We start from the raw sequence: 24,105 nt of genomic DNA, 5'->3' as shown, positions 1-24,105 counted from the left end.
GGCGGGCAGCGGGGAAATGCCGCGCCCGCATTGGCCGGCAGTGGGTTGTACCACTGGCCCAGGGGCGACAGGAGCATTACCCCCCGCGCCCGCCGCGGGTAGGCGGGCCCGTGCCCGGGCGGAGCGGGCGCGCAGGCAGGGTCAGCCGACAGCCGCCATGTGGGGCTGTGGCGACCCCGGTGGAGCCGCCGCCGCCGCCACCGTCGTCCTGAGCGGGACCCGCGACTGCTTCCTGCACCTGCCGCCCGCGCTGGCCTCTCTCCTCCGCCTACAGCAGGTAGCGGGGCGGCGCCGCTCGGGGCCCGGGCGCAGGGACACCTCAGGCAGGCAGGGAGGATTACGTGAGCGCAGCCCCGCATCCTGTCACCATGGCTATACCGAGCCCTCCTCCCCTCGCTCACGACTCAGCCCCCCCGCAGCCGGGACCCCTCACAGGGAGACATCGGGGAACCCCTCCTTCCCTCGCCTCCTGCGTGGTTCCGTATCGTCATCAGTTCCTAATAAAACGCGGGAATTTTTCTTCCCCAACGTGGTCTGGCACTGTGGGCATCTGCGTCTCTATCATCACTCCCTATTTCATACCAGTTTTCCCCGTAACTTGCTAGCATTAAGCGAATAATGTGCAGATGTGTAATTTAGGTGGGGGGAAGAGGTGACAAATCCGTGCAGAATCCTCCTTTTTGCTGTACACAAATAAAATATGTCACTATAGAAAGGCCCTCCCGTCACGCAGAGCCTTGCTGAAGACGCGGGGTCAGCTCTAGGGAGTGCACCTTACACTGTAAATAACATTTCACACGTGGAAACGGGAGCAGAGACACTGTGTGCCTCTTGTGCCATGCACGCAGAGCTGAGTGCCAGCTGAACGGGGTGGAAAAGGGCAGGAATGAGCCGAGAAGGATGCGAGCAAAGCTCAGGAGAGCTGGCACAGCATCCCTGGGCCGAGCAGGCCTCCCTCGCGAGGGTAACCTCCTGTTCTCAAGGCCAAAAAGGGCATTTCACAACAGGAAAACAACATAGGCGTGTAAAACCTGCTCGTTCACCTTTGGAGTAGTTTAGGAGGTTGGTGGAATTGGAAGAAATGCGGTATTAAATGTGAGCTTCATTTCAGCTGCAGTTTCTGAGTGTTTTACAGATCTGCTGTCAAGAGAGAGGAGAAAGGAGTGCAGTTGCTTTGAAGTCTTATAGTGTCATTCTGTACACAGTTTATTGTGCTGCTTTTACATCCTGCTTTTGTTTAACCTGAGCTGCTAAATGAAAAGAGAATCTCAGAAAACTTGATAGGAATAGCATCTTAAATACATCTCATGAATAAAAATGTTCAAAAGGGGATAAATGGAATCAAAAGCTGAATCTAATTGCAGAAGATATTAGAAAAGTTCTTCAGTTTGACATCAGAATACATGGGCAGTTCTGAAACAGATTGATGAAATAATTTTGGTCTGAGTAAATGTGATTTTTGACTTATTCTAAATATGTCACGGAAGCACTCTTGGAGACCATGTAAATATTATCATTTTTGTGAAATCAAAGTGCACGTTTATTTATTTTCCTCATTTGGGAAATGCAAACATGCAGTTACACATTTCTGTAAAATATTTTTTGATACCCCATCATGCAGAAGAAAGAAAAAAGAAATAATTTTCTTACTTAAAGATAGTCCATAAAAATAGAAAGCTGTTTAAGAATTTAAACCAGCATTCAGTTCTGTGGTGAGAGTATGCAGGCAAGGTGTAAAATCCAGATAATAGCTTTAATTCCTTTGATCTCTCTAATCAAATATGGTTTAGGTTGTCTAATAGTCATCTGTTTTAGCTGGTTTTATATAAATTTATTTTCTTTCTTTGAAACTCATAGGGCCAAGCTGTGAAAGTATCCTGTGCTCATCAGCCAGTATTTTTGAGCTGGATGGAAACCAGGCATCGAGGTCACCAGGGTGAAAATATTGCAGAAATTAACAGACATTTGGCAGAGAAACTTGGCATCACAGATGGAGAGCAGGTTTGAAATGCTACCTTTGTTTTCTATTTAAATAAAGAGTATATTGGAAGGTAAGTGAAAAGGTAATACTACATGAGTTAGCTATGACCTTGTTTCATGTATTTAGACAGTTCTTCATTTACCTCTGCTCATGAGAAAAGTTAACTATCATGAAATGTCTCGAACAGGAAAAGATTGGCTCATTAAACCATTAACATTTGCCTAAACAGTGTTAGGATAGGCTTCTGGGTAGGTCTTTGCAGGGCTGTAACAACTATCATCAGTGACATTAATTTTAAGAAAATACACTTCTAAGCAATTGAAAAATTTGGAATGGGAATATTTGGTTTGGAGCTCCTGTAATTTTAAAGTAGCTATTGACTTTCTTCATATTCTTGTTTAACTTACTTGGGGTTTAAATTTTCATCTCTTTTTCGCCCCTTCGCCATGTATCCCTTTCTCTTTGAATAATTGTATTCACCTCTTATGGATATCTGTCTGTCTGTCTATCTATCTCTCTATCTGTCTGTCTCTCTACTCTTTGTACATTCACCTCTTACCCCTGAACACTCTGTTAAACTTCTCATAAATTATTCTTTCATTGAGCGGAAGTTAGAGATGCCCAAGAGGCAGCCAGACTTTTCTAACACGGAACTACTAAAATCTCAAAATCAAGGGAATTTTTTTTGTATTACTAGATAGACATTTAAACAAGCAGAATAAAAAAGTACTGCTTTACACGGTGTCATTGTGTAGTATATTGCTATTTGCCTATTCTCTTGTATACAAAATTTTGTTCAACATCATAGAAGACATCAAAGAGTGTGGCTCAGAGCAGTGTGTTATGTTACTTTGTTTACTTTTAAAACCTATTTTCTCTAGAAATTATGTTTCTGTTTGCATAAATTTCCAATTTAGTAGTTGAGCAGCTGGGCATCTACCCTTTTTATTTCTAGCAACTAATAGCCTTCAACAGGAAAACAGTTGACAAAGGAAACCTAAGAAAACCTCACCCAGGAGTTGCTGGGAATAATCATCTGTACAATCGAATAAATGCACGATTAATTAGTTTCATCATTGTTTTGGATTCAGGAGTTACATGTTTGGTGTATGATATTCTTTTTGCTGGGCTGGGGAAAAGATATTCCTCTCAATTATTGCTTTAAACTAAGGACATAGAGGATTTCAAAACTGATTGTTACTTTTGTAAAAGGTGACCTAACGTAATTCTTTCAGAGGACAGGTATCTAGTTTTATGTCAGGAAAAAAATAGTGACGTTTCTTTGAAAGTTAATTGCAAGATCTTGTTTGCAAATTGTTTGGGTTTTTTGGGGTTTTTTTTTGTCAAATGAAAACTTTGGCAAAAACTGACTTTTGAAGTCTCTATTTAATGCATTCTGAAAGACCTAAGCCACAACAGCTTTTACCATTCCTCCTGATTCAGATGATATTAAAACTGTTCTGTGGAGATGGGGCTGCTTCCTATGAAACCATTCATTAAGGAGCTGGGCTTGCTTTTCTCTTGTACTTTTTTCCTTATTTTACAGCTGGTTCTAAATTTATGCGTAAGTGAATTAATTTTTCAATTTTCTAAAATCCTGGGGACTTAAAAATAAAGATTTAAAAATGGAAAGATTGTGATGTGATCAAGGTGTATTAAAAATGGATTGTTTGTTATCAGCTGATAAACTCCGGATGCTTTTAATATTCACTGCTTATTGTTGTCCCTGAGCCTAATGGGATCCATTTCCCATCCATTGAGCATTCATCTGCTTATGTCATTAGGATGGTGTGGGTTCCAAGTAGTGAAAACATGTAATGAAGGAGATGTCAATTTTCTAGTTGAAATAAAGATAGACCTTTTATATAAAAAAATAAGTTAAATATTTTGGTGTTACTTTTGCCAGGTGTTTCTTGAACCCTGTTCCCATGTGTCCTCTTGTCAGCAAGTAGAAGTGGAACCACTCACAGCAGATGATTGGGAAATTTTGGTAATAAAACCCCTTCCATTGTTCATGTTTTTGTCTTACAGATTACAGAGATTGTGACTCAAGCAGTTTTTCGCACAATGCCCCATTCCCTTCAGCCTCTAAAAAAACACTAAATGTGGTGGAGTTTAGTTGTATTTTATGTTTGTAATGGTGCATTGAAAAGAGACGTATGGGGTTTTTTCTTCAAACAAATGTTAAAAAGATATGCACTATTTAATTTATAATGGTGTCACATTTCCCCAGGAACTGCATGCTTCCTCCCTTGAAAGACACCTTCTGGACCAGATTCGAGTGGTGTTTCCAGGAGCCATCTTTCCGGTCTGGGTTGAGCAGCACACTCATGTTTACATCAGAATTGGTAAGCAGCGCTCAAGGCTCTCGGGGCACCTCCAGGAAGCTGCTTTGCAGGGGTAGATGCATTCATTGGCATCTTTTGCTCGTACTTAGGTACACTTGTGCCAGCAGCCCCATATGGGAGATTAGAGCCATGCACGGAGCTTCTGGTATGTCCCAAAACACACGGACCTGAGGAGAATATCACCAGCACACCTGCCACAGAAAGTGACATCTTGCTCAAAAATTTTGTGAAAAATAACATGGAACAAGAAGAAACATTAAAGGATCCTTTTGCCAAACAACCTTACTTAAAGCCTGGAGCCCTTGAACAGAGTAAGACTGATGCAAACACGACATTTGGCTCAAATGTTCTCCCAAATATATGGAATTTCATAGGGAACATTTTCTCTAATACATCTGAGCAGAAACAGAAGACTTCGTGTGATAATGATGAAATGAGCATCTTCAAAGACAAGCGACTGAACTTAATTCACATGGATTCCATTTTTAGAGTATGTCAGTCCCAGCCTCCCAGCGTACAGAATGTATCCACCACTCATGAATTTCTGAAACACAACGCTGTTCATGTTTTTCCATGGAATTTAGAATATGTTGATTTGGATCCAAATCCTGTAGTATCTTATGGGAAAATTAACGAGCTGCTTTCCCCAAGACAGCGTCATCAAGAAGCAAAACAAAATTTGCCACTTGAAAAGCAAAATCATTTGACTAGTACACAAGACAAAAACCCTTCTAATTCTATTAGCGGTGAAGCATCCAGTGAGGGATCTGTTGTTCAAATTGTTTGGAATGGATTTGAAGACCTAAAGAGTGTCATAGAGTATGGCCATGATGGGGGAGCCCTGCATGTTGGAAGAGTTTGGGTCAGTTTGAGCATACTATATTATTTAATAATATTTTCTATTGGATAGTCGTGAACTGGCTACTTAAAATGTGGTTTTGGGCTGTAGACTTTGTGTTAATCTCTTGAGTTTACTAGAACGAAGTACTGTTTGCTAGAGCTGTGCTTTGTACTCATTCTGGACTACATTACTTTCCATCATGCTTCAAGATGTACAGTGTACTCTGGGTTTCTGCACACTTAGCATTTTTACACCAAATGAGGAAAATGCTTCAGCATTTCTGAAGGGAATATATGCTTTCTTCACAACCTGCAGGTAGCCATTGTATTAACGAGAAAGTGAAAGTACCTATTTACATACATTCAGTATGTGAATTTATTATGTGGCTCTTCATCAGTTAACTCTTTGAAATGTGTGTTGACCTAGGGGTCATCAAAGGGTAAAGTAATGGGGTGATGTATCCTAGTGCTGCATAATGTTTGTGAATCCTTTTATACAGTCTTTAAAATATGTCTTGAAGATTAATATCCAATAACCAGCTTGTATAATTTAGACTGTTCTAGTTTTCGTATGCCGTTTTGCCAGGTGGCACCAGTCTGGGTATGGCGATACTGATGTTTCAGCTTGTTCTGATAGAACTACTGCCTGTTCTTTCTTTCCTGGAAGCACATGTGGGATCAACAAAGACAAACAAAATGTGCTCCAAATCACCATTTGACTATTTTGACATAATACAATTCTCACCATTCACTCATTGCTGTGTTAAGAATGAGAACAAGAGCCTGCAGTGGTCTTTCCCATGAAATCTTTTGACAGACATAACGATTATCCAAATGCCAGCTATCATAAAGTCTCTCACAGTTAACAAATATTTATGACATGTTTTCAAATTGGTGTAAGTTTTAAAATAACAGATTGAAAAGGAGTTTCCTTAAAAGGGCAAACTGACTAGTATGATTTAGGGAGGCTGCGTTTTCTCTCTCTGGTGCAGGGGTGCTTAGTTTTGGTCTCTGTAATGGTCTATGTATATTTACCTACCCGCGTGAAATAATTTTAATCAGCAAATGAAACTAAATTGTTGTTTTTCTCCTATACTAAGAGCATTCTCACAATGTTCTAAGAATTTCTTCTACTTCTTTTTTGAACTTCGAGTTTATTAAATTAGTAGAAGGTTAGCTGTTCTGAGCACTTTCACAAATAGGATGAAAGATAACTAGAAGTGTGCATGTAAGAGTAAGATTTGGATATCACTGTCAATGTTATAAATTCCTTCTTAATTCTCTTGAGGTTCCATTAGTGAAGAAGTTGATGTAGTATTATATATGCATTGTTATAACTAGCTTACTTTCTAATGCTTTTTTTTGCTTCTATTTTAAATTTTTCAGATGGCAGATGATCTGAGGAAAAAACTACATATTGCAATACATTCAACAGTCCGAATTAAGTCAGTTGAATCTATTCCTAAAATTCCTGTATCTCTTACACTGCAACCCAAACAGAACTTAGTGAGTTGGTATTACTGGTCACATACTTGTTCGTATATTGGGAAACTGATCATGTTGCTTTGGTCAAACTGGGGGTGGGGGGGTGGGAAGGAGGGCATTGTGTTTATTTGTTTTAATTTGTTAGATGATGTTCTTTATAGAAATAATTCCAAAGGATTTTTTGGGGGTATAATTTTTTGTTTTTTCTTTTGACTATGTACATTTAGGTTAATAGATTGCTATGATCTACTTGAACAGAGCTTATCTAGTATTTGTATTTTGATTAATGTACTGTAAACAGGGTTCTTTTTATAGAGAAAGGGTATACGAGAAAGAGAGGGGTGTAGTGAGCACCTGAGATAAGTCTCAGGTCATTATCAGTGCATATCTTCAAACCTAGGGTCTGAGCAGTGCCCTTGGACCTGGGAAGGCAGATAAGTAAAACAAAAATAGAAGTTCTTTGTCACCCTCATATCAGTGTTCTGAAGGAAGAATCTTTAGAGGTGGTCTAATACTCAGCTGTGGCCGTAGCAGGGGCTGCACAGATGTTTTCCCAAGAGCAGTTGATAGAAATGGTGTTTGTTGGCAAAATACTGTTTTCTAAATGAATAAAACTCTTACTTCTTCTTCCATCTCTCTGCTGCCATAAGAGAAACAAATGCTTCATGCATTGGAAGAAAACAATTTTACTTACAAAGACCTGGTTTTGTTTTATTTACCTTCTTCCTTTTTCCTATTTAGCATAAAGATATACACGAAGATGATGTTAAATGTGCATTCAGTTCTTGGCTGCAGGATTCCACTACTGATGATCACCCATGGATAATGACAAGCACAGACTGTGTACATCTGTCTGTTAAAGAAGGCAAGGATAATACTGTCCTGTCTACTGTGGAATTTACTTAGCCAGTATGCCAATTAATTTCTGCATACACCTTTTAACATAACTGATACCTCTTCACACTGAAAGTGTAAGCTTGAGTTAACCCTTAATAATGATTAATCTTTTTTAGTCTTTCCTTTTGGATTATATTGTAGCAATATTTAAATCTGTCTTATCTTGTGATGAACAAAAAATGAATTTATTTGGAGTTTTAATAGTTGTTCATTGTGTTTTTACAGGAATAGAGGAGTTTGTCCTTAGTGCAGCACATCCCGTGCACGTTGAAGAAAATAAGTCTGAGTATATTTTTATACTGAGTCCCAGTTTGCTGCAAAAGACAAATATACAAGTAAATATCACATAGTATCAGGTATCAAGTAATTTAAATTGTTATACTTGTTTAAAATTGATTGCATTTTGTATATGTTTCAGTGTCCCCTTTAAAGTAAATAATGTCAGTCTTTTCATAAAGTTATATCTGCATTCTCTATGTCATTTTGTAGCTTGAGGGCCTGCTGAAATTCCAGGCATGCCATGCTTGTCACTGAGTGTCATAGAGTTTGCACATCAAACTCTGAGAAAAATCAGTTAGAAGAGAGGAGAGTCAGTACTGTCCAAATTTGAATATCCTTACACTTATTTATATATGTACCATCCTCATACGTAGTTGTTCTCTCCCTTGGTAACTCACCTACCACATTCACCCTGCCTTTTCTGTGGTATAGCTTGCCTTCTGTTTCTTCCATATTTCATTTCTCAGGAGAATAAATGTTTCTATTTAATATGAGAATTACTGCTTCCATTAGTAATTCCAGTTGGTCCACTGCCCATTACTTCAGGGTTATGGTTATAGGAGTGGGATCATGTTTTCTTAATTTTTAAACATACAGTGAGTTTTAGTGGAGAATTAAAGGTGTTTTTGGCTGTTTAGAATAGAACTTACCTGCAAAATTTAGAATTGCTATAAAATAAAATAAAATGAGCTTTGTTTTACTGGTACTGAACTATAAGAAGGCTTCTAGAATTTGTTCACATGACTGAAACTAAGATGAAAGAGCAAAATGCATTTCTTAATAGCTGTGTCAACATCTCCTACTTGCCTGTTCTTACCTGTGAACCTCTGCAACCCCTGTTTGCCCACCCAGCTTTCCATGCTAGCTCCCCAGTGAACAAGATGGAAAAATTCATGCCAGGTGTTTTGTCAAGTTACTTTTCACCCATTCAGATTCCTGATCAGTTTCACTATTCTGCCTCATGAGCTGTCCTGCCAGGAGGACAGGGGAAGAGCTGCAGGTAGGGGAAGAGACAGCCTGTTATAAACAGCACTTGGCCCAAAATTAATCTTACATTATTAAATTACTGTCAACACTAGATTGTGTTTTGAAAGTAGTTGTATCCTTCCATTTCAACAATGCACCTTTCAAGCACAGCAAAGGATACATGCAGTGTTTTCTTTGCACAAGTCCAGAAATGTCTGGTCACTCCATAGCCTTCTTCTGTAGTTATATTTCATCTAAAGTCCTAACTCTCCTTTGTTGTAGGTTCTTTTACATCCTCTAAGTAGAAAAGCTGATGATGACAAGCAGACACCCATGCCTGATAGAGACAAGAACCTTCCATACCACAAACTAAGCGATTTAGGGTGAGACATTTTTGTAGGAAAAAACATGGGAGGGAATGGGAATGAGAATTAGGAAAAAATAGCATTGGTGGAAAAGCAGACTTCTTGGAAACTATGCCAGATCTAAGCAAAACTGTACATCTTTTGGCTTGTGTCAGTTTTCGCTGTTCTAAGTAGTATGAAAAGACTTCTACATAGCAGCAAGGGACAGTGGGGTGGTTTTAGCTGGGATGTTCAAATATACAAAATTTTTAAGTTGCAGTCTGCCAATGCATGCCCTCCATTAACTTCTACCTGTTTTGTTCAGCTACATTTAATAGTAAGGATCTCAAAGAACTGTAGTTCCTAAAAGTTTTGTTGCAATCATCAGCTGAGGAGAGAAATGCAGAGTGCTGTGGTCATAATTACAAGGGAAAACAGCAGTACTGTGTAGCAAATGTGAAGGGATGGGGCAGAGGAGACATGAGAGGCTTGGAGTGTTGTGATAGCATGCTGTCAGTGCTGGGAAAGGCAACTGAGAATAGTCTGACAGCATTCTAACTCCCCCATAGTGCAAGCTTTTCTGCCTACAGAGTGTGCTCTGGTGCTACCCCAGGCCATTTAATGTTTCCTTTCCCCTACAGAGGAGTGGACAAATTAGGAGCATCTTTATTTGAACACATAAGCCACAGTCTTCTGGGGCGCCCTTTATCTCAAAAGCTGGCTGCTAATGCTGTGGGACTGCGAAGTGGAGGGGTGCTTCTCACAGGAGGAAAGGTACTCACTTCTGCTTTCACCTGCAAACCCTTGCACGTTGTTTTCCATGGTTGCAAACTGGTTGACATTAGTTTTCTTTGATATTGTGCACTGAAGATACTTTGTTCTGAAGAATAAAGAGCAAGCTGAAAATAAGAGCAGTTAACTGAACAGAGATAATTTACTAAAACATTATCTCATACACACACACATTTTGAAGATTGCTACCAATGCAGTTTCAGTAGGGGATTAATCTACTTTGTGTTTATATTATGATAAGCACCTCTTGTCTTTGAATTATATGAAGAAAAATTAGTATATATTTTCTCTTGTATTCTAACATAAAATGGTAGTGGAGTTGATACTGTTATTTTGCTGTTGCCTGTTATAGTGATCCATTTAATACCATATGCCCCTGAGCCTAGCAGATGTCTTAACACTGAACTCAATGGAATCAGAACACTGTACTGGATGTATCCACTCTGAATTTCTTTGTTTCACTTTGGGGCTTTAGTCCCTACCAAGTGATACAGAGACAGAATACATATGTGCTTTGACTGAGGAATAAACCCAGTGTGTATACAGCTTCCCCAGCTTGTTGACTAGTGGATACTGTGACAAAAACATAGAAACACATTGCCTCTGTCAATTTACTTTAGCTCACATTTATTTTTGTAGGGAAGTGGAAAGTCAACATTAGCAAAGGCCATCTGCAAAGAAGCTTTCACAAGACTGGATGCTCATGTAGAAGTAATTGATTGTAAAGCTTTAAAAGGTATGACAAAGTTTATTTTAATCTCAAATGTTTGCTGTACAATAGAGGCACAGTTATAAAGTTACTATATTTGGTCTGAATAATTTTTTTAGCATTTTTGCTGTTTTCACAAGGATGTTTGATGCCCCACAATTGCTATCTTCAACAGTCTGATGAAAATACAGCTACTGTAAGTTAATTTCACATTTCCATCAGTTTCTGTCCCACATACCACCAGCGATTCAAACCATGCTTGCCATGCTAATTTCTAATTGTTACGAAATAGGAAGAAGTTGCAAAAATTGAACTGTGTTTTTTCAGCTGTGCTAGCTGGAACAAATGTTTTGTTAACAAACCACAAGTGTTAAAGGATACCCGTACTCAGTGAGAGGATAACGCAGGCACCAAAGAAGGATCAAATGACCAACTGAAACCTGATTTATGGTGGCATATTTACTAACCTAGTGTATTTGGCATTAGGCATCTAACACTCTTCATTAGAGATGATGAGATGACTCCTTAGGCTTTGTGAGTTCAAAATAATTATTTTACGCGAAGATGGAAGAGCACAAAGGAGGCATTTTTGTGCTCTTGCATTTCACTGGCTTTTCTGAATAGTCTTGCTGCTACAAGGGCAGAAAATACTCAACTGTTTTCTTACAGAGCCCTTGTATTTCCTCACTATATTCTTTTTACTAAAATCACTACTTAAGCTGGAGCTCCTTGCACCAGAGAAAAGGGGAAAGATTGATCATGAGCTAGGTCCTTTGCTCTGGAAAATTATTCCAATTGCAGGATTCTTTAGTAGCTATTTTAGAATGCTGCTGATATTTCTCTGGTTTTAACTGTCTGGAAATTAGATTTGTAGGCTTCTATAGTGGCTAGTAAAAGATGATTAATCTCATTTTAGAACATGTGGAACCTTCTAGTACTTTTTTGATTTAAGATGTGGACTCTCTTCTTTAGTGATTGTTGATTCTGGTTTCATCTTGGTATCTGGATTTATAGATGTGAAGTCAGAATAGACAAAATAAAACATTGTGAGCAAGATGTAGTCACTCTGATCTTTTTCCTGATATCTTGTGTCATTCTAATAGTATTTTGTTTTAGGAAAAAGATTAGTAAACATAAGGAAACATGTGGAAGAAGCTTTTTTAGAGGCAGCATGGAGACAACCATCCATTCTTCTGATGGATGATCTTGATCACATTGTCGGAGTGCCTTCTACACCAGAGCATGAGAACAGCCCTGAAACTGTTCAGAGCAATAGACTTGCTTATGGTAATACTGTTCTACCTTTGTCTAGATAGAAATATAATGCAACTTAGAATTTCTTATCACTTGAGTTGTACAGTCGTACCTGAACAATTCTGTCTGTGTCATTATTGCCTCTGGACCATGTGATATTCAGGCAGAGACTCACAGATTATGGTATGTAGGCATTTGTTGATCCCTAGCTGAATCAAAATAATGCACTCTGGATCTTGGAGCAGTCCTTGCCAATGTGCATCCACCACTGCTGCTAGTAATGCCTGTTGTCAGTACCACTGCCAGTGCTTGAGGCTTCTCTGTTCTTTTTTTAATTACTTACACAGCCAAATTCATTGCAATTGAGTACAAACTGCAGCTAAACCTTTAACTGATCATTTCTGATAAATTGATTTTTTGTTTTCCATAATTATTATTTTTAATTACAGTGATACATCAATTTGATACTTACTGATGTTGAGAACCAGCTCATTTTAGATGAGTACCATCTTCTTTATCATCCTACTTAGTATACATTGTAGAACTTCTGTTTTACAATGTAACAAATGACAAATGTTAAAAACAAGATGATCGGTCGTAGTTTGACATCCTGTATATGGTTCCCTTTTATTCCTGAAAGTCTAGGCAATGCTAAGTTGCAAATGAAATGTAAATAACCAAGATTAATAAAGCCGTAGCCTTCCATTTCTTAGCTCAGTTTGAGGGAGTTAGAATAATTTTTACTGAAATACTTCTGAAATTAAGAAAATCTTACTATAGTTTCTTCCTAAAAATGTGCTAAGTTACATAGAGAATTGTTTGGTTTTCTTATTACTTTTACTTAAAGGTATAATGCATACAACAGAGCTTTAGAGTTGTAAAGATTTTTTCTTGACAATCTACCTTGCATCCTTAATTTTTTTTTTACTTTTATGTAATACCTTTCTCCTGGAGTGCTTATTTTCTAGGCTTAAGATCTGGGTTTTTTCCCTAAACTTTTTTATTTGCATGGAAGGAGTAATAGCATACAAAAGTAGATGCCATCGGTGATGTTACAAAATCAGCTTTTAAAAAGCACTTCTGATGGCATTTTCTTAATGGAATGTGCTGTCCTAGAGAGAATCACTACATCTTTTTTTTGTTGTTGTTTAAAACAACTGTAAACATGGGAATAAAAATAACATGTTACAAAGCTGTTATATTTTGTGTGCACTAGTGCTGCTCTCTGGGTTAGGGTTATTTTTGTTCTTTTGCAATTCATGGAGCAATATCTTTTGTGTTTAGTTTTGAAAGATCTGATGAAAGAAGTTATTTCCATGGGAAGTTTGATTGCATTAATTGCCACGAGTCAGTCTGAACATTCCCTTCATCCTTCCCTGGTTTCAGCACAAGGAACTCATATATTTCAGTGCTTCAAATGTATCCGATCTCCAGATCAGGTAAATTCAAATAAAAATACTTAAAATGTTGTTTGCCTTCCCAGCAGCAACAAATATGATGCTGGAACAGCTGCAAAGATAGTAGGTTACACTTGAAGATGAGAAAAAAATCTAGAAATCTTAGAAATTCTTTTGTGATACGTAAGTACCTCCGAACTTATAGCTGTCATTTTAAAGTTAAAAAAAATAAGAGTAATCCAGTGAAAACTCACAGTTGGCCCCACTCTTCAGTGGTAAGAGAAGAGTGTATTCAAAGGACATTTCAGTTCAACATGAAGCAAGTCAGGTTGTCTAACACCGGTGAGATATGCATGTCTCCTTGTTACCTCCAAGGGGATGCTGAAGGAGCAGCTTTGTAGAACATGTAAGTCATCAAGTTAGAGAAATGAAATTAAATGTATGTTTTTCCACAGCTCAGTGAAATAAGTATGTCCCTAGCACATGCATTTAAAAAATGTTATTAAAACTAAATGTTAATTTTATGGGACAATTTTAGGTTTGTTTCCATATTAATATTATTCCTCTACTTTTGAACATAGTCCAATTTGAAAAAAAAAAAGGATAAAGAGAAGAATGAATAGTATTAACTTTCATGCAGGAGAAAGCAGATGCTTTGAAACCCTCATCCCCTAATGACTCATTTGTATTTAGCATGAGTTGTTCCTGTCTGTGTGTCTTCAGTCACAGGCCAGCTGTTAAAAGCCACTCAGGAGGGGATGCTGTGTGAGATGCAGTTTAACTTTCTCCCACTTCCTACAAGTCTGCTTTTAATTGTTTTTAATACTAATACTGAAATTAAGGATGAGTCAAGATCTCAAAAGATACCCTATTATTTGAAGTTTTTTTATCTAGCACAATATATTGCATCTCAAACATATTCTTTGCTCATGGTGACAAAAATAAGTGTGTTCTTTTTCCTGTGAAACAGAAAAAAAGGATGTAAAACAGTAGAATCTGGGGAGAGAGGGATGTTTCATTATTAATGTTGAATTTAAAGTAGCTCTGGTGAGGTGAATATTTAAAGTTATAAAATGGGTGAATTTATTGAAGTGCACCCGAAGCACTAGAATTTGTTTATATTTCTTGGGTTTGGTTATTTAAAGGGTTGGTGTTGTGCAAATAGTTAAGGAAATTTTAGTAAGTCATACCTGTTTTACCCTTTGAATTCCTGAACTCCATATAAAAACTCAATAAAAACCTCCATATAAAAACTCCATATAAAAACACCATATGGTAAACTCAATACACATTTGCTGCACAATTCTGTTTTTCAGAAGCAAAGATATGAAGTGCTGTATTCCATAATAAAGAAGAAATTGAATTCTGATCCAAAGGACTTCTCTGATCTTGACCTCCAGTGTATTGCAAAGGAAACAGAAGGTTTTGTTGCTAGAGATTTTACTATGCTGGTGGATCGTGCCATTCATACATGTGCTTCTAACCAGAATGCATCAGATAATGGTGGTATGTTGACAACAAAATCCCTTAATTCATAGTCTAACTTCTGTTATCCAGAACTGGTGGAATAATACAGAAAGAAACCCCCAAGTTTTTTTATTTTATGTTTAAAGTTTCTTTAATTGTTACATAGTGTAAGGAGTTTGTTACTGGCAGCCTGTTTGTTTGGGGTTTTTTCAGGATTTTTTTTCTTTGTTTTTTTAAAGCAGATTTGAACCTGTCAACTGTGGATTTTCAAACAGCTCTAAAAGATTTTACTCCATTAGCTCTGAGAAATGTCAACCTTCATAAACCTAAAGACCTTGGCTGGGACAGGATTGGTGGATTAAAAGATGTGAAGCAAATGCTCAGGGATACGATCCTGTTACCTGCAAAGGTACTAAGTTCCTTTAAATTAGTTACTTGAATTTTGCACATAATGTTAGTAGGGAAGAATTATTTTTTTAAGGTTTGGAAAATGTTGGATAGAAAGATGACAGGCATGATTTTGTAGTTTTCCAATTTTCAACTGTCTTCAGCTACTGGAAAACACTTTCTCCTTCCCCTTCTCTCTTCCAAATACAAAAGGCAATGGCTGAGTTTTACTACAGAGCAAGTGTTGCTCTACAGTATTGGAGTATTGCCATACTTGCTTGCAGGGCTGGTGATTAGGCTCTGTAAAGACAACATTTCCAGCTGGTTTCTACAGTGCTTTTGCTAGAAGAGTATTTTCTTTCAGATGAATGCCAATCCATCAGTCTCATCTTATTTTACCTTGGCCTTTCTGCCTTGCTTAAAACTTGAATGTTGAGATGAGCCACTGAGCATTGACTTTTCAGAGAAATGACTGAATATTTGATCATATCATTCAGCAATTAAAATAGGAATTTAGAACTACTAGTATGGAGAATATAAAGCTCTAGTCTATCCCTATTCTGGCCTGTTTTGCTTGGTAGAAAACCCCACTTGTTTGTATTTTAGGTACCTGTTACACCTAGGAATCTAGTTCAGCCCCAGGTAAACTAAAAGCAGTCCAGATGAGCTGTTGGGATAATACTGGGGATATAATAAATCAGATGCATTCTCTTTAGACAAAAATCATCACTAGTCAGTGATGTTACAGTACATTACAGAATACTTGCTTATTTTAGAATATATCACATTGAAACTCTTTTCCAGTATCCAGAATTATTTGCAAACCTGCCCATACGGCAGAGATCAGGAGTTTTGCTGTACGGAGCACCTGGAACAGGAAAAACACTGTTGGCAGGAGTGGTTGCAAGAGAGAGTGGAATGAATTTCATCAGCATCAAGGTAGCAACAGTTTAAACTTAATTGGTTCATTTTATTAACTGAATGAAATCACTTTACATAATACCTGAAACTATGTGCTTGTGAGGGCAGAATACCACAATAAGAAACTCGCATATAAGTGAGTCTCTGGATATTCCTCTGATTCCTGGAACTTCACAGTTTTATTACTGAGATTTTTTTTTCATATATTTATTCTTTAGGCAGAATTATAAAATTTAAGTAGGTGTTCTTAGTTTCTCATTTTTTTGTAGAAAGATCCCAGATTTTGATTCCACTGGACAGTGAAATTGAGCAATATGTTTTAAACATTTTTTAAATACAGTGTAAACCTTTGCCTTGAGATAATGTAACACATGTCCTGTTATGGTACAACAATGGAAATTATTACTTTTAAATAAGTTGAAATGAAATGGTTGAAAAATTCTTCTGGCTTATCTAGACCCCTTGGCTCTTCTGTTCAGAGATGACACCGTCTTGGTTGCAAGAAAATTGAGTCTAGTACACAAAGTATATGCTGATGTTGAATTACACATTAAAACTAAGAAATATGTCCTGAGTATTGTTTTCTGATTATATCTTTTTAGGGACCAGAGCTGCTTAGCAAATACATTGGAGCAAGTGAACAAGCAGTTCGAGATATATTTAACAGGTTTGTTTTGTAAAGATTTATGATCAATAAGTTGCACTGTGTTGAAGCACAAATAAATAATTTTGTTGTCTGAGGAGAGATATGGCATCAGATCACAAAAGCATCTGAAATAATCAGTTGTGCTGAACTAGATGGATGTATCTTGGCTGGTTCAACCTGGCCATCATTGTTAAAGAACTGCCCATTTTGGCTCCAGTGGGGAATGTGCTTTTGAAGCTGAACTCCCAGTTCTCTCCAGCTACAGTGCATTGGTTCACATCATAGAAATATCTTGGAAAATCCATCCTGAATTCCTTTCAGATGTTTCCAGAAGACAGTACTCCAGTTGACTACTCCATGTAGTAATGCACACTCAATACCTGGGGTCATATTAAACTTGGTATTGAAGTCCTCAATGCCAGTAGTTCTTTTTTACAGATGTGCTCTTACTGGCCCTCAGTGCTCCCTATTGCCAACATATCCTACATAGCCTCTGCTTCTCAACTTATCATGTAGCAGTCTTTTTTTTAGCTGTCTGTAAGCCAAGAACTCATCTGCAGTGATTGAATTTTAGAGCTTTCATGTATATTAATATGACAGTTGAGCACTTAGAAATGATAAAGTGAGTGCTAAGTATGTCATAAAAATGAGCAGTGATTCTATTCCAGCCCAGTTTTCAGAACCTCCTAAATTTTACAGAAAGCAGATTTTCTATTCTGTCATTAACTACAACTGTTCTCTGAAGCAAAAAGCAATTACCTTCACTATTTCTAAGCAATTCTACCTGTGAATGAAACTTAAACAGAAAAATAAGTATTGCTCATTTTTTTCCCTTTTAGAGCTCAGGCAGCTAAGCCTTGTATTGTTTTCTTTGATGAGTTTGATTCTATTGCTCCTCGCCGAGGCCACGACAACACAGGAGTCACCGACCGAGTGGTTAACCAGCTGTTGACTCAGTTAGATGGTGTGGAAGGCCTGCAAGGTACCAATTCACCTGTGTGCTCCTTTTTATGCAGAAGTTAAGCAGATGTTAATGGCATTTTTTTGCATTTTCCTAAGGAGTTTATGTGCTAGCTGCTACCAGTCGCCCGGATTTGATTGACCCTGCTTTGTTAAGGCCAGGTCGACTGGATAAGTGCCTGTACTGTCCACCTCCTGATCAGGTGAGGAAACAAATAATTTCATGTGAGAGGCAAGGAAAAAACCAGACTAATGGGACTAATGGGTTTTATTCTCCTTTTCTTTATATGTAGTAGCATTTCAAACTTGGAAAAAGTGAACTTGATTTCCCAGCTCCAGTTATACAACAGGATAAATTCACTGATTTTAATGTCAGTGTGTTCACTTAAAACTAGGGAAAGAAAAGGCTGTTTACCACAGTCTTCTGGATCCAGTCATATCCTGTGGATCTAGCTGATTAAAAAAAAAATAAAAATAGGGAAGTAATTTACAGAAAGAAACTAGATGCAGTGTAGTGTGTATAATGTTCTCCACCTTACTTTGAAGTATCAATCCAGTGGATTTGCCATTTGCTTAAACCATAGATAGTCCTCAGAGGTTGTACAATGTGTGTCCGTGATTCCCCACTTTATGAGAAAACATTAGTACTACTTATTTTCAGACTAGTTAATACATTTAATAAATACCACCACATCATTTCATTCTGAAACACGTATGATCATCCTGTCCCACCTTCTTTTTTTTCTTTTTTTTCTTTTTTTTCTTTTTTTTCTTTTTCTTTCTTTTTTTTTTTTTTTTCCCTTTTTTTTTTTTCTATTTTAAAGTTCTGGTTTAGAGTAGGATCATTCAGATAAACAGAAGCATTTCACTTTTATCATGCTTTTCTTTACAAAAGGACATATGAGGAGCTGAGCTCACCTTCATATTTTTATGTATTTCATATATAAAATATATTTTTATGTATTTTATATATAAAAACCCAGATATTGACTCGATATATTAGAGAAATATATTCTCTGTATACTACATTTGGTTAAGGTAGTATCTTTCTAGCATTAGGGCAGTATCTTATTGAGAAAAGATCCTTCCTCCCTCAGAGAGGAAGTGGCTGGTGACAGGGCCAAAGCACCATCTAGCAGTCAGAACAAGGAAAATAACAGGTTACTTTACTGACTTTTTTTTTCCTTTTTTCCAGAATTCGCGCTATGAAATCTTAAAAGCTCTCAGTCATTCCCTGTCTTTGGCAAATGATGTGGACTTTCAGGATGTGGCAGCAAAAACAGAGCAGTTCACCGGGGCTGACCTAAAAGCTTTATTGTACAATGCCCAATTAGAGGCAATCCATACTAATTTAAATTTAGGTTTAACACAGGTAAATAAAACTAATATAAAAGAAGTCTCTCCTGTTTTTGTTGATATGTTTGAAAGAATTAATTGTGTCAACGGGGATTTTTAGCAAAATTATATTTTCTTGTATTTTTATACAGAGGATTAACATTTTAAAATGTTTGCAGAAAAATACAAGAATAATGTAATGAATTAGTTTAAATACTTCTTAAACACGAGGTTGTTCTCATTTAATGATAGGTATTTATTGTTAAGTAGATATATGTAAGCCCAAATGTGTTCATCACTGTTGTGAGGAACAACTAACAGATTGACAGGAGGGATCCCACATTGAATTTCTTAGGAGCAGATAGCAAATTCAGTTTTGAGATGGCACATTTTAGATGATGGAGGAAATGAGAAATTGGTGGGTTTTGGGGAGTTGTGCCAGCAGATTGGATTTGACTGAGGTCAGGAGAGAAGTGACAAGAAGATGGCAATACCTGAAATGGCCAACTCTGCCTCATCTTCCAGGTGCCAGCTAGTACTTGAACTCCCAAAGTACAGGATTCCACCCTTGGTTTGTACCCCTCACTGGCAGATCCTTCCTCTTTTAGCCTCTGTTCAGCCACCTGCGTTCACATTTTTAATGCCTGTCCTCTGGTTCTAGCTGGAAAGGAGCAGGCATAGCCTCCACCACTCTGTGGCCAAAAGGAAGGGTTGGGTCAGGGGTGCAAAATGAAGGAGACCCTTGAATTCTTTTTGCCCTAGTTGTTACCAAGGAATTGGGCTCTGAGGATATGACTCTTAGTATTAAGAGTGGTCTCCAGCACGTCTTCCCTAACGCTCCCTTCACGTGTAACATCAGTAAGTAGTTGATACCTCATGGTTATCCATCACAGGAAGAGATTGTTATCTCAAGCAGTGGTGTCCAGAGTGATGTGCACACATCCCAGAGAAAGCACAAGGCAGTCCATTGATGTGCAGGAGGAAAATATTAAAACTTCAGTGGTACATGTATAATTTACAAATAATACCCATTTGCTTGGTAGAGAATTTTTGACTGATAGAGACCATCAGAGAAGTTTGCAGGCACCAATTTAAAGCAGGAATTCTGATTTCCACATCAGCATTTAAAGTGTGTTGGCTATAGACTAAAAACAAGTACAGCAGTTAGGCACTATAAAAGTAGACTCACTTCAGCCTCCTAGAGCATTTTACACAAGATACTAATTTGCTTGGTGGGTAAAGTAGAGACAGAAGTGGTGCAGTTCTACAACTCATACATGAAGTTTCCCAATGCTATTACTGAGAGTGTGAGGCAGTGGAAACAATAAAACCTTAAAATTACCTCCTAAAACTATATTTCTAGCATGAAGACAGAAAGTTCTTAAAGGTAATAGATTTTCTCAGGAAAACATTTAGAAATATACTCCTAGAGAAAGACAGATTACTACTAGAGTAAAATGTGTAATTGATGCTCTCATTTGCACTGTATATCAAATCTTTTCATGTATTTCTGATTGTAGTTTGTTATGAGTTAACTCTTGTAATGTTCTGGTTTTTATTACAGGATTTTGCATCTAGTTCTGATAGTGACTTCAGTCTCTCTTCCATGGTTTTTCTAAACCACAGCAGTGGCTCAGATGATTCAGCAACAGATGGAGAAGCAGGGATAGAGCACTCTCTTATTTCTTTAGATATGTCTGACTTGCTTCCTGAAGATCCAAGGTCTAACATGTATCGTCTTTATTTTGGAAGCTCTTATGAATCAGAGCTGGGGAATGGCACTCCTTCAGAACTGGTAAATTACTCAATGTTTTGAATTTTCTAAATATTATTAATTGAGAAGCAGAAAAAACCATACCATTTGCCTGGTTCAGTTTATAAATACAATTATGTCTGCTTTGACCTTTAGACTGTCTTCAGATTATATTTAGTAGTTCACAGTGAGGAAGGGGATGGAAGGACATGATCTGAGAAAATACAATATGGACTTCTCTGCAACCTTGCAGGAGTTTAAAGTCAAAATCAAAAAATACTGATTAATACCCTACAATTAAGTAAATTCCATTCATATTAGATTTTACTCTCTGGTCAAATGGCTTGTTCCCTTCCGAAGTTTTTCCAGACACTAAAATAAGTTCTCGACTTTTTGGTAGTTGGTTTGTTTGTTGGTTTTTCTTTAACTTAGTTTTATTACTAAAGAGTGACAACCCAGCTTTCAAGAATTAAGTCACAGTCTCAAGAATCAATGAACCTTCTTCAGTTCCCAATAAAAGTGCATTAATAGAATAGTCAGACCATGGAATTGTGAAAAAGAACAGAACTAAACCTTAACTTCTATCATTGTCTTCAAGCAGAATTCCTGATGTTGCACATAAAGCAGCAGTTCTCTGGCCAGTTTGCAGGTAGGGATGTGCAGGTTGGCTGCCCAGCACCTGCACAGTGATCAGCTCATCTCTTGGCTGGCAAGTCAGCAAAACAGTGTATGCTGCCTCTGAGCTCCTTACAGTGAGCACACGATTTCAGAGTTTGTGTGTGATCTGTAGGAAACTCATTTTCAAAATTAATTTCAATCTGTTGTAGAACTGTTACTACAAGTAGTAATCAAAGTTCTTAGACTCTTGTTTTCAAAACTATCTTGCATTGATTCTTAAAGCCAAAAATAACTTTGACATTAGAGAACTACTGACTGCTAAGGTGCTTTGGTATATTTTATCTTGCATTATGGGTGATAGTGTTTGATTAATGTAACTTTAATGACTTAGTTTTCCTCTGACTGTGAAAATTCTTCAGCAAGGATTCTACAAGGACTTTGATCTCTTGAAGTTACTGAATTGGAAAGGGGCTTACTTATCAAGTGCACAGGGAATTTGGAGGTGATGAATATTTAAATTCCAAAGCTAACTACATAAACTCGTCCAGATTTCAGAACCACTGATTTTCCTTAGTAATTAAAGCAATGGACTTACCAGACTTTTATTCTTTTTCAGATGGGCCATTACAAAAATAGTTACATATTTTCCAGACATGAAACACTTCATTTTCAAATTTGGCCTTTTGCCCAAACATTTTGGCATATTAACTTAAATCTTTCTGTTCAAAAAATTACATATGGAATACATTTTAAAGAGAAAGGAGTCTTTTTGCCAGTGGAGGCAAGCTTATATTGAATTGTAGGCTAAATCCTAATAATGGAGTTGCTCCTTTGGGTCCATAATGAGTTAATGTATTTCCTCTTGTGATCAATTTAGAGCTCTTTGTGTTTGTCTGGTCCAAGCTCCATGACTTACGACTTCACCAGCATCACTCAGAGAGATGTTGCATCCTCACAACCTGCAATGCTTAGAACAGCCTCTCAAGAAGGCTCCCTGGAGAACCAGGAGCAGCAAGCAGAGCACCTGAGGACAGAAATCAATGGTAGCAAGGCCAATTACAGAAGCAAGAATGGAGTATGGCACTTTTTAAAATTATTGTTTAGTCTTAACACTTCTCTGTTGTTTTTCCACTTCTTGGTATTTCAGTAAATAATTTCTGCAACAATATTAAATACTGTGTAATGAAAGTAGCGAAGATAAGTGATACTTAATTTGAGGAAAATAAGCCAAATGTTAGCATTCATGTAATTCAACAGTTATTTCTGTTATTTATTAATATGGAGGGGGGAAAGTTGTGACTGTTTTTTTAATGCATTTGTCTGTACATGTAATGGGGAGGTTCCATAGTTAATGATATTGATGGCACTGTGTTTCTGTAGAAATTTTTCATTGTCTGTTCATGGCTCTTTTCAAGGAGGACAGCACCCTAAATCAGTCAGTGCTTCCCAAGACCACTGTAACTATTACCCAGTCTCATCTGATGACTGCTCTGCAGGGAATGAGACCATCCATCAGTCAGGATGACTGGAAGCATTTTACTGAACTGTAAGTACTGGTTTTTTGTGAATTTTGAATTCAATGGAGATGTGGTCTTACCACATCCCTTATACATCAGAAATGCAATAGTTTTAAATAAATGTGAGGACTGGCAGCAGATAGTTGATAGCTTTTGACAGCAGTTTTTTAAGAGATATTAAGATACATAGTGGGAAAGGGAAACTATTTTACCAGTGAATTGTCTTATTCATGTAGGACCTAGAAATAGCAGACCAGGACCCCCTGATATTATGTTAAGAGCTATGACAGTGCAAAGAGGCTCTTTAGGTTCTAGGTCTTTCCTGCTTCCACTTAGTAGTAGCTCCTTGTATTTTCAAATGGCTGGAGTTTGGCCCTCTGTAGTGATCTTTGTAGCTGCTGTGTTTGGGAAAGGCAATAATCTGTAGAAGTATAAACGTACTGAAAAGGAGAATGTGTCTCCTTGGACTTGGAGACAAAAAACTGGGAAAAAAACCAAAGGAAGCAGGGCAGAGAGTTCTCTGAGTTAGGTGTGTGGGTGATAACTCTCCAGGTCCCCAGGTCTGAGGAGACAGGTACTTTTCATTTACTTAAATATCCGGAGTTCTGTGGTGCATTAATACGCATCTGAAGAGGCAGACACAAAAACCACATTTCATAAGAATTTGCTAATGTCTTTTTTTTGTTTCCAGGTATGATAATTTTCAGAATCCCAAGAAGAGGAAAGTACAGATTGGCGCAACATTTAGACCAGGCCAAAAAATGACTCTAGCTTAGTAACTTGTATTTGCTTGTAATTGCTAAACTGTAACTGGAAATGACAGATGTGATTAAATCAGATTATTTATATTCATATAGATTTATTAATGCAGCAGTTGAAGATAAGTTTCTTTTAAACTAATATGCTGTAAAATTATGTCACATTTTATTTTGAAGAAAATTGTCCTCCTTTAGATTGATATTAAATTTTTTGAGAGAACATTGGTTATGTTCTGTCCACTTGTTTATCATATAAACTTTTAAACTTTGGTTTTTATCAATTTACTTGGCACAATCTAACAATGATTTCCTGTCCCTGCTTACTCCCTCACAACAAATAGAATCTGGTCAAATAGATTGTAATATTAATGGGGGATATGTTTTTAAAATAGTCTATAAAACCATTCTCCAAGGGCCTTTGGAGGGCTTAGAGGAGGATGGTACTTCATAT

The 24,105-nt window shown here is 37.5% G+C and overlaps 1 protein-coding gene across 2 annotated transcripts; it reads left to right on the top strand.

Annotated features, from left to right (window-relative positions):
• Positions 1-118: 118 nt before the first annotated feature.
• Positions 119-23,871, top strand: PEX1 (peroxisomal biogenesis factor 1). Of its 2 annotated transcripts, none has more exons than XM_030943775.1 (24): positions 119-277; positions 1,858-2,001; positions 3,888-3,971; positions 4,215-4,329; positions 4,419-5,191; positions 6,556-6,675; positions 7,396-7,519; positions 7,777-7,886; positions 9,079-9,179; positions 9,782-9,914; positions 10,572-10,668; positions 11,758-11,928; positions 13,180-13,334; positions 14,609-14,798; positions 15,002-15,168; positions 15,951-16,085; positions 16,670-16,734; positions 17,553-17,695; positions 17,773-17,876; positions 18,869-19,045; positions 20,573-20,803; positions 22,257-22,454; positions 22,795-22,925; positions 23,588-23,871. In XM_030943775.1, exons 1-24 carry the CDS (start codon positions 158-160, stop codon positions 23,670-23,672), a joined length of 3,873 nt encoding a protein of 1,290 aa, XP_030799635.1. In that variant the 5' UTR covers positions 119-157; the 3' UTR covers positions 23,673-23,871. The 2 variants fall into 2 exon arrangements, with proteins under 2 accessions (XP_030799635.1, XP_030799634.1); XM_030943774.1 differs by having other exon boundaries at positions 14,999-15,168.
• The last annotated feature ends 234 nt before the right edge of the window (positions 23,872-24,105 follow it).

This window comes from Camarhynchus parvulus, chromosome 2 (assembly GCF_901933205.1).
Source record: "Camarhynchus parvulus chromosome 2, STF_HiC, whole genome shotgun sequence".
In the NCBI taxonomy this organism is placed as follows: domain Eukaryota; kingdom Metazoa; phylum Chordata; class Aves; order Passeriformes; family Thraupidae; genus Camarhynchus; species Camarhynchus parvulus.
This window is presented reverse-complemented; position numbering and strand designations above follow the sequence as displayed.